General features: G+C 36.4%; 1 protein-coding gene across 1 annotated transcript in view; it reads right to left on the bottom strand.

The window, feature by feature from the left end:
• The window catches only part of LOC107591188 (disks large homolog 1-like), a 156,153-nt gene extending 155,089 nt beyond the window's left edge, over window positions 1–1,064 (bottom strand). Inside the window, exons 1-2 of the mRNA XM_016280271.1 lie at window positions 455–1,064; window positions 156–287 (exon numbers count right to left, since the gene is read on the bottom strand). Coding sequence (XP_016135757.1) covers window positions 156–287; window positions 455–473 — 151 coding nt within the window. The 5' untranslated portion in view covers window positions 474–1,064. The remainder of the gene's footprint in view (window positions 1–155; window positions 288–454) is intronic.
• Window positions 1,065–11,260: the final 10,196 nt, after the last annotated feature.

Here is an 11,260-nt window from a genome sequence, read left to right as displayed (position 1 = left end):
GGTCAGGGGGGGGCGGGGGGACTGCTGTGATACATCATTGAAAATGTCAAACTTGTCAAAAGATAAAGTCAAACCTGTTCCACGATCTTAGCACAACAAGACAAGTGTTAAGAAACTTCCTTGAGGAAAACATGTTTGTTCTAGCAGCAACTTACCTATGAGGGACTGAAAGAGTGTACTCTGAAATATATTTATGACTCTCTCAATTGAATGTCTGAGATGAGGGTCTCCAGTCTGACTGAGTTTCGCTCGGTATTCCTCCAGAAGCTGCAGTGCCCTCTGAGCATCTGAAAAACACATTATAAAAACCCTGCTGAGAAACACTGGCCAAACATAAAGTAAAAATATATTTTAAAATATATTCAGAATACATTTTGTCCCATAACTTATAACTTATATATTAAAATACTGGCTACACAGCATTTTAAATATGCACCTTTTAAAGAAACCTTACCTTTCTTTCTCACTGGCATGATCAAGACTCAAAGATTCAAAGTCCCACAACTGTTAAAGGGCGACTGCTGTAAACCATTGGAATGAATGACTGATCACTTTCACTTTCACTCGCGTCCCTTCGATTTCGTTGTGATCAACAATCACCGGTGATCGCTGACCGGGTCAGACTGACATGTGAAAGCTCGATATCAACAATCCTCCAATCCAATAAAACTGTTAGTGACCGCTTCACTCATAACCCTGTCAAGATGCGGCAGGACCCCCGTGGACACTTTCAAACAACTCTCAACTCTGACCAACTTTATGCAGAACGAATGAATGGAGTAAATCAGCAGATCGCATAACAAAGATTTGGAAAAACGGTTTCCGATCTGTTGCAAAGGAAGTGGTAGAATAGGCAGAAGTACTAATAATCCCTGCTGAAGTGCAGGTAAAGTTCACACGCAGACGGTTCCCGTTCATACATCTCTCCCGTTCCCCCCTCACTGGCGTCTCGGATCCGCACACGTCCGGAATCCAAACTTCTTCAGCGCACCACTTCCTCTTTCTTCTAGTGTGCCCGAAATTCCCAAACTTTCCTGCAAAATGGCGACCTTGATATGCAAGCAGATCACATGATCTACTGATCTACTGCCTTCCCTCTGCGCTCAGGTTTCTTCACTCAGCTGCTGCGAGAAAGCAGCCGGTGAGAGAGCTCTTTATTAAGTTTATCCTCACTTTAAGTAATGAAATCTGGAAAAATTATATAAGAACCATAGAACACCAATCTTGTTCAGTGTATATGAGCTTACTGTGCAAGTACAGCAGAATATAGGCCTATATGTTTGTTGTTTAAATTTGTTTTAAACCAACAAAGCAATTTTTATCTATATGGAGCATATAGGCCTATGTCTTTATTTATCTGTCGGTAGATGTACCATCTCATGACATCTGATCAAGACTCATAATCCATCAGCCTGCTTATGCTGATGAAATGGCTGCGATTGAGGTTTATAGTCTCTTGAACGGCCAGCTGGAATGATCAAAATCCTGCTTTACTTACTGATTGTCATTGGTACTATCACTCAGAAGTATAAAAATGAAAGACGACTTAAGTCATTTTATTACACATCACTAAGTTCCATTTTTATGATTTGAGTGGAGTTCCAAGAGAATAATTCCTGCTATTTCGTAAATAAATGGCTACTGGACATTGTACAACTTTTTAATTTCTGGTTTTTCATTTTCATTGAAAGAGAGACAATATATGCCATAACTGATCGATTTTAAATTAATTTTAAAGTGATTTGATATGAATAACTTTATAGAACTAAATATTAATATAGGGACCCCAGAATAATAGGCCTACAGTATTTGAATAATATGTTCACATGTGCCTGCTTCAATGGAAAAACTGCACCGGTCACACATTATATGCATTCATTCACCACTATTTAATGTTTTGTGAAATTAATTAACATATCTTTTAATTGTTTATTTTTGTACGGGTTTTTTTTTCAGATTGAGGCAACTTGTTATATTTGCATTGTGGCATCCAATCAAAGGCATACTGTTACCAGCAAAGACAAAGTCTGGCTAAGACTGGCTTTTGTTAGTTGTTTTGATGTATGAAATGGCTTTTGTCAATTGACTCTTGTGAAGGGTGGATGTCGAGTCACAGGGTGCTGTCACATTGCCACAGCTTGGGTGGGGTGAAGTCTGTCACTCACAAAAAAAAACAGCGGTGTCTTTTTAAACGCCCATTCGAGTCAGTGGTTATTTTCCAGAGCATTTCAGACACAAATAAACTATGCTATGAATGACTGTACGAGCAGAAAATATTCACAGATTTACAATGATCCACTGAAGAAATATGTGTGCAAATTGAAAGCCAACTGAATACAAGTGTTGGGGAAAGTTACTTTTAAAAGTAATGCATTACAATATTGGTTTACTCCATAAAAAAGTAACTAATTACGTTACTTAGTTACTTTTTATGGAAAGTAATGTGTTACGTTACTTTTGCGTTACTTTTTAAATCTGGACAGGGCTTGCTTGTTTGTTTTTAAAATAAAAAAGTAATATTTTTGGCAAATATAAAAGCCTTTTCACACCAAAAGTGAAATGAATAAGCCTCAGGCTGAAGGGAAAGTAAATTTACGTCCGTACAATGCAGAAGAAGACATTTCAACACACTTCAGCAATAAAAAAGACACACAAATGTTTGTCTAGAGTGATTTTTGCTTATTAGTATGTTTGAACTGGATCATGGAAGGTCAGAAGCAAAGACATTGGTTAATAGAATGGGATTAAATACATAAAGGATATTTGTGTTGTTTAACATGTAATTATTGCAGATTTGCGTCATATTCTGAGTTGCATTATTTTTATTCATTTTGAGGAATACTGAATGAGTTTTTTGTGTGTGTGTGTGTGAGTGAGATGAATTAATGCATATTCATCTTTATTTTGGAACTACAGTAACATTTTCTGATTTCTCTCAACATGGGGACAGGAGAGCTGTCAATCAATCAATTGGGGAAAAAAAGTAACTTGCGTTACTTATTTGAAAAAAGTAACTCAGATATTCTCTTGTAAATTAAAAAGTAATGCCTTACTAGTTACTTGAAAAAAGTAATTTGATTACGTAACTCACGTTACTTGTAATGCGTTACCCCCAACACTGCTGAATACTATGTCTGAGGATTATTTCCACAGTTCACACCGCCCACACAATTCAACAAGCCTTGACTTGTTGTAATGTCTTGTTATGACTATAATAAATGTATTCTTAGTATACATATTCTAATATACTGTTTCTTAGAACCTGATTCCCATAGCATTGCTAATGACCCAGACTGTATAACGGCCATACACGTGAAATAACATTTTTCATTAATTTGATATTATTAAGCATGTAGATTTACACTTTCAATTTCTTAATGATTTATGGACAGTTACTTCTTGATTTTCAGCTGCTTTTAATAAATAAAGCTTTCATCCTTCGCTGACTATGTATAATTACAGTTGCACACACCCTCTGCTTTCTTTGGAGGCATGTTAAGTGAAGAGCTTTGACATGGAATGCATGGCTGTAACCGGACCTGAGCACTTGCAACCCTTCATTTTGAAGCAGGGTGCTTTACATCACATGGATTGTCTCATAATAAAGAGCACTTTAAAACACTATTGGAATATACATCAAGGGTATGCATATGATTCATACATAGATCCAGAACATACATTTCAGACTACAGACCACCCACAGTCTGTTCACTGATCTCCAAACACATATTGCAAACAAAAAATGGCAAGAGTTGGCTGATACTGCAAGATTTAATCTGATTGGCTGGTGCTACACAACTTCTGGGATTAGTTCAACTGGAAACAAGGTTTGATGCAATAAGCGCTTTTGAGGAATAGCTCATTTCTGGATTTGGTATTCTGAGTTTCACTAAGTAAACTACTTAGTAAAGTGTATATTCCAGAACAGATATTCAATTTTGTTTTTGAGTATGTCTGTGAAACAATCTGGATGTATCACTTTTAGACGGACAGAATTGCTGAATCCAAATGACAAAATTTGCTCTTATTTTATTATGGGGTGCGGGTTTCTGTACAGCTGGACCAACACTGCCATGCAATAGTTGTCTATAACCAGTCTGTTATTTTATATATCATGACATCAGATGAATCCGCACCGTGATTGGTCGTTTTTCATGTCGGTCAGACGAACTGTTTCTGTAGGTGGTTCTCAACCCAGACTTTATACTTTATACTGATAGATAGTCAAAAGTCTGGCTATGTGAGATTAGAAGCCGCTAACTTAAGAATGCCTTTTAACATACATTTTCTATGTAATAGCACATCAACAAGGGGAGTGTGTGACAAAGTTAACCATAACAGTGCTACTGTATATGGCACTAGATCTTGGATTTGAAGGCTAATACAATTTATAGTCCCTCATATAAGCCATAATATATATATATATATTTTACTGTAAATATGTTTATTGACAGAAACTGGGAGTATTAATGTATTAAATTAACCACAATTATTTTTGTGATTCCAGATGTTTCAAGAACAGTATGTTTTTTAATAAAACAATAGTTGTGGTGGAAAATAAAAAGCGTAAAAGGAAAATAAATATTCAGTTTATGCCATGATTGTGTGTGTGATTTTTTAAAAAGCAGTTTAAGTTAGATTATTTGAATAAAACTTCATTTAAATAATTTTAAGTTGTCCTGCAGTCTCCTCAGAACTTTGCTTTTTGGGCCCAGACCCCTGATTGAGAACCACTGTTATAAAGTAAACAGCAATTATCATATGTGACTGTCTCATTGAATTGTATAGGCAGGCTAAAATGATTCTTGGCACCCTGGAAGCAATTAATCACACAACACTAATGATCCCAGTCAAAGAATGCTAAGAGATTATTGTCAGCTCATTTCTCATCTCACCTTGCACTGGCAAATTGTTAACAGCTACAATAGTGTCATATCTGGCACTTTCAGATTTTCTGCTCTCTGAATACATCTGATGTGATTTTTACAAACCATCACCCTGATGGTTATTATCAGATAAATTTTTAAATGGGCTTCATATTATAATAAATGCATGATTTGTTTCATTAGATTAATAGTTTCTATTGTATCAGTTCATGGACTTTCACATTCATGGTGTCTGTTTAATGCCAATTTTAGACATTCTTTTGAAAATGCATGACTTTTTCACTATGTCAAACAATGACTAGTAGCACTGCCTTTTTCCATTTAGTGGAATCCTTTGTGCTTTCTAGCATGGTGGTATGTCTGAATATGGCAAGGTTTGAATGCTTCATAGCAGACTCAGGAATAACAATAATAAAGTAATATGCATAACAATTGTGTTTCATTTTCTTAAGCAGTGGTATTGCATCACTCAGAGTAGATCTCATTAGTGAGAAAGCAGAGATCCAGCAGTTAAGCTGCAGATCAGCAGCACTGACAAACTGTCTCATAGAAGCACATATCATGTCTGCACCTGTTATGGGTTTTCATTATTAGAAATGAATGAATAACACTGAACAAAAGTCATTTGGTTTTAGTGACGACGTGGATTCGCGAAAGGTAGAACAAACTGTGTGAAGCATATAGTGTAGCATTACATGAAACAGAAGCTCAGGTGGACACTTTCATGAGATAATAAAAGCTGGTAAGATGTAAATCAAGTTATAATACACAGTATTACACGATCTGTTTTGGATATATTTATGAAAGTGTATTCTATTTATATAAATACTCTATATTGTAATAGGTTTGATCATTCGTTGTGCAAGGGTCTCTTTTGTTTTTCATTGATTTATAAAATCTAATAACTATATATAATTATAATTTAATTACCCCGTCAAAAAAACACACGTGGATGCATTAAGACAATGCAATATATGGAGTCAATATCCATTCATCCATTCGCTTGTTTGCTTGGCTGCAGGAGCCTGGGAGAAAATGTTGAGTTGTTAATTAATGTGTGTACTGACACCATGTGGATACATGCAGTTCTTTGCCTGTTATTTATGGTAGGCCTACAGTACATATGAAGGTGAGATTTGTTCCAAAACTCTAAAGTTTGTCATATTAGTGTTACATATGTTGCTTTAATGTTATGTCATGCCATGTAAGGAACATGAAGCAACGTTATGGTTGTGCTGTTGTGTATCAGTTGGTCAGAAGTCAATCAGTATGAATTATAAACCAAGTTGTTACAAAGCTGTATGAATGCCTTTCTTCTGTTGAATGCGAAATAAGATATTTTGAAGAATGTGGGTAATCAAACAGTTGAGGGTCACCACTGACTCCAACAGTATGGGGAAAATACTATGGAAGCAACAAATATGGGACAAACAAATGTTTGGCAAAAAGAAATCTTTAAATTCTTAAAATGAACTTCTTTTGTGTTTAGCAGAAAATAAAGAAATTCATACAGCTCTGGAAAAACTAGATGGGTGAGTAGAATTTACATTTTTTGGTGAACTATCCTGTTAAATATCTTATAAAAAATTCTAAAAGTATGTTTAAAAGGGAAAAATCAATTTCGAAGAATTGGGTAAATTCCAAATTTATTTAGTTATAAATTATATATCTTATATGAAATTCCTGCATTTCACTCCAGCTGATGGATTAAATGCTGATTGGATTTAGTAAATAATCAAACACCCTTAAAGGGATAGTCCAGTTGCAGGTAGCCATTGACTTCCATAGTATGGGGAAAAAATACTATGCAAGTCAATGGTTACCAGCAGCTGTTTGGTTACCAACATTGTTCAGAATATTTTCTTGTGGGTTAATAAGAAGAAAGAAACTCATAAAGGTTTGGAACAGCCTGAGGGTGAGGAAATGATGCCAGAATTTTTTTTGTGTGACTGCAGGTGATGACATCTCATAGAAACTCAGTGTGATCAGTGTAGCAACAATTAACGTCCACTAGATGGCGATAATAGCCTTTAATTGTAAGCAGCACAACAACAAATCATCAAAGTGCCTCCTAAAGTGATGCCTTATAATTGTTTGTTTAAATTATTGCTGAAAACCAATTGATACAACTTAAATACAGGTACATTGTGAAATGATTTATTATTATTAAGTTAGTGTCAAAAAAAAAAGTTGTCCCCCTTTGTGACAAGTAGGCCTACATACCACACAACGTTACATTGTGTGTCTTATATGTACAAAATGTTCAGTAAATATTATTCCTGAGAAATAACAGGAAAAACAATCCCATCCTGAAAAAAAAATCAGGAATAAACGTAACATTTATTCAAAGTCTCACCTGCATAATTTTAATTTGATCTGTCTTAACAGACGAGGTCATATATTCAGCTCATATATCATAGTCATATATCACATGTTTTAAAGGTTTTTTACTTTTATTAAAAGCGTTGGCATATATAAATATGTAATTAATATATAACAATCTATTAATGCATATCATTTTTGGCATAAAAAATTAAATAAAGAGTAAGCAAGGGAATTTAAAACTCAAAATAGGATGTATACAACTATACTATCTACACTATTAGTGAAACAGAATTACACCCTCCCTAGTACATCTGTATATGTGTCTAAATGACAATTAATTGTTAAAGTGCAATCTGAATGACTGAATCTCCATCTTTAATTAAGGCTTGCCTGTGATTCCTAAATAAAGTTCTCACACATTTGCCATGGCTATAAATTGCTATATAAAAGCTAACATTTAAATTGGTTCTCATTGCTGATGACAAAAATATAAAACAGGTTTTTGAAAACACCACAAGGTGGCATGAGAGACTTCAAAGCAGTTTCTACCCACAGCCTCTGGTGTGATTCTTGCTCTGTTTATCCAGAAGCAGCCAGATCACTAACTGGACTGAGAAATTCACACAAAGAGAAAGACACAGAGCTGACACACTCACTCTCACTATTGTTCTTCCACGGATTCCTGAAACAGAGAGGTGAAAATGACTGACCAATACAAATTTGCACCATGCCAATATTATGAAATCCCAGGATGCCTACGCTTGGCCTTGGGATGATGCATTGCATGAATGGAATAAGGAAGGAGGCAACAAAGATTTAGAGCAGCACTTGAATAGAGGCAGTTCTGTCCAACATGGATTCTACTGGACTAGAGACTCTTGGATTTTCACAATCACCAAGCAACAGAGGGACTTACTAATGTCTTATTGAGAAGATATGTGAGTGATGTCAATGTTGCATTTAAATGATTAAATATAATGTAATCAATATGATAAACAAATTGTATGTTACATTAAAAGCCTACAGTGTAGCAAGGTTTTTAGAATTAATTTTAGTAATAAATTTAAATGCTTAATTATGCTATAATTATACTTTAATTATACTGACAGACGTATTTACAGGACGTGAAGAGTAGGAAGAACAGTGATAAAATCTTTCTAACAAGATTCCCACTAGTGAAACATCTAATGATAAGCCGATTTAAAGCCTTGTTAGCACGAAGATTTACATTTTTAAAGCTGCAGTGCTGTTAATCCTTACTGTTACAAAACTGCACGGGGACTCAAAGGCTGAAATGTGTTCATGCGGTTTAAGGTTCAAAACACATTATTTTACACATACTGTACATTATTGTTTCTCCTCTATGCCCCGCCTTTCTGAAACGCGTCGATTTTTATAAAGCTCATCGGTCTGAAAAGCAAGGTGTGCTGTGATTGGCCAGCTATCCAGTGCGTTGTGATTGACCGAATACCTCAAGCGTGTGACGGAAATGTTATGCCCCTTACCATACTGTGATGCCCTGTGCTGTCTGGCCGGAGCGTAACATAAAACCATGTCTGCATTTGTGATCGGAGAAATGACAAACAACAAGTGCTACTCTACACTGCCCAAAAAACTTGCGTTTGAATCATCAGTGGTAAATTCTTTAAATATAAAAAAAAACGTACTTACAGTCTGTGAGTCAGAACTGCTGGCATTGTAGTCTACTCTACCAGGATCAGGTAACAGTCATCCATAAAATGCGCTGGACACATCTGAATATTTGGGTTAAACTGTTCTGGAACAGTGTTGTAAATACAACTTAACCACTGATTTCTAGTCGTGTCCTCTTTTGGAAAACCAAACAAAGTAGTTTCGCTTTCACAACGAAACAGCCTCACACACCACGGCCTAGAGTGAGCGGAGGCCTGCTTGAGTGAGCAGAGGCGGGCGGGCTTGAGAACGGCATGGCCGGCGGATTCGACGATGGAGCGTCCGGCGGGCTTGCGGCAACCACATGTGACGACCCTGGGCTGGACTCCGCTTCGTCCACAGTGAAAGCCGGTTTGGCAATCGACTATTTCGTCAGCGACCAGCACGGATCAGCTCCAGGCATGACGAAGCAGATATTGTCCTCTTTTGGAAGACCAACCAAAGTAGTTTCGCTTTCACAACGAAACACACAGTGCCTTCACAACATGGCGGCAGTGGCAACAGTACTACAGCGAGAATAAAAGTTACGCCTTCTTTCTTTGCCTGAACATTTGGGCGGCGTTATGCAAATCTTCCCACATCATGACGCAGACGTGGGGGCGTGTTAGAACGAGCCGTTTTAGGTAGGCGTGGTTGACTCTGAACTTTTATAAAGAATATCTCTTTGGATTTGAGACTTTAGTCTTTGCAACTTTACAGATCTTCTTTATGCAACAAGAGCTCGTAACACTCCAAAGAGAAAGGAAAAATTGAAATCGCATCATATGACCCCTTTAATCCAGAGAAACATACAGAATATCAACAACCAGGAGAACAAGACCAGGGGCCCGTTCTTCGTACGTCGCTTATTACATCCGAGATGATTTGAAAGATTCCAGATCTTTTAATCCTGATAACTGATCTCTGGCTAATGTGGTTCTTCAAACAAATTTGCGTATTAGATTAAAATATCTGGATTAAATTGTCTAGGATTACTGCGCGTTCTCGTGTTCCTCGAAAAGGGCAGATGTATCGATACTCGAAACCACGATCAGCAATTGGCTGGCAGCAAGAGAGCAACCTAATGACATCCTATCATTAAAAAAAGACACCTAACGAAAAACTTGACAAATTTCTGAACCTTTATAAGGAAACAGCCAAGCGAACAAAACTACATGAATGGTATAATAGAAAAATTAAATGTGCACCGTTTTTATTTTATTTTTTTTTTACATGATTCCCAATTATTTATATTCATCCTTTCTAGTATTTGTAAAGGCTTTACATTTTTATTTCAATGTAGTAATTAACAATTCATTTAATTTTATATTTGAACAGATTTGTTACGTGACAGCATTAATTAAAGTTTCTTAAGGGTCAAGATCATTATCTGCATCTCCTGCGCTCCATCAAGCAACTTGATAGCTTAATAGCTGTCAGCACTCAAATTAATGCTATATTATCTGTATAGCATGTGTGTAAGACTCCAATACAATTATGAAGTGATTATTTTATGATGAATAAATCTTTCAGTGAGTAAAACTGGCTGTGTCTATAGTATTGAAGACTACACAACATTATCATATTATCTTTAAATTAATTTTTAAATGATTATTATTTTAAATTATTGACCCTGGATTAGTAGGGTACTCTTGTAATAAAGTCGCAGTGGTAGCGGAGAGATTTAAAGTATCAATTCTGCTTAAAAAGATGCCATCTAATCCTGTTTACATGAAATAAGCCTGTTCCCGAGCAGGTTTAAGTTTACGGACCTGTTGCTATGACAGCAACTCCGGGATAAGCTTCGAAGAACCAAACAATCCAAGATCACGCCAAATCATCAGCAATCAAATCCAGCTAACTGAGTTAATGACGTACGAAGAACGGGCCCCAGAACCAGGATAAAAGTCTAGAACTGACGCATACAAGACTTGAACCAGGCTTATAGGGTGAGCAGGCAGGGTTAAGGAGACACAGGTGCAAACAATGAGTGCTGATGAGTCTGGGCAAAGGATTATGGGAAATGAAGTCCAACACTGAGTGACAGAGGTATGGGATGGAGTGCCCTCTGGTGGTTATCAAGGGCACCCCAGCTGGTGATCGTGATACTCTAACTGTAATCATACTTTTATTATGTAATCATACTAAACGATTTTTTTAAGTGATGCTCTCTAGAATGCTATTAATGATTCCTTTTATTTAATTACCAGGCAAATGATTCTGTGCTACCTGTCACAGGCCCTTGATATCTGCTTGTGGACATATATTGCATGTGCAAATGGTGGAATTCATTTAGACATTCTGAACTCTATTGATCTCTGTACTCCATTGAACACATTCAACAATGACCTGCATGCAAAATCAATGTGCTTCAAATG

Source organism: Sinocyclocheilus grahami, unplaced genomic scaffold, assembly GCF_001515645.1.
Source record: "Sinocyclocheilus grahami isolate Dianchi unplaced genomic scaffold, SAMN03320097.WGS_v1.1 scaffold138.1, whole genome shotgun sequence".
NCBI lineage: Eukaryota > Metazoa > Chordata > Actinopteri > Cypriniformes > Cyprinidae > Sinocyclocheilus > Sinocyclocheilus grahami.
This window is presented reverse-complemented; position numbering and strand designations above follow the sequence as displayed.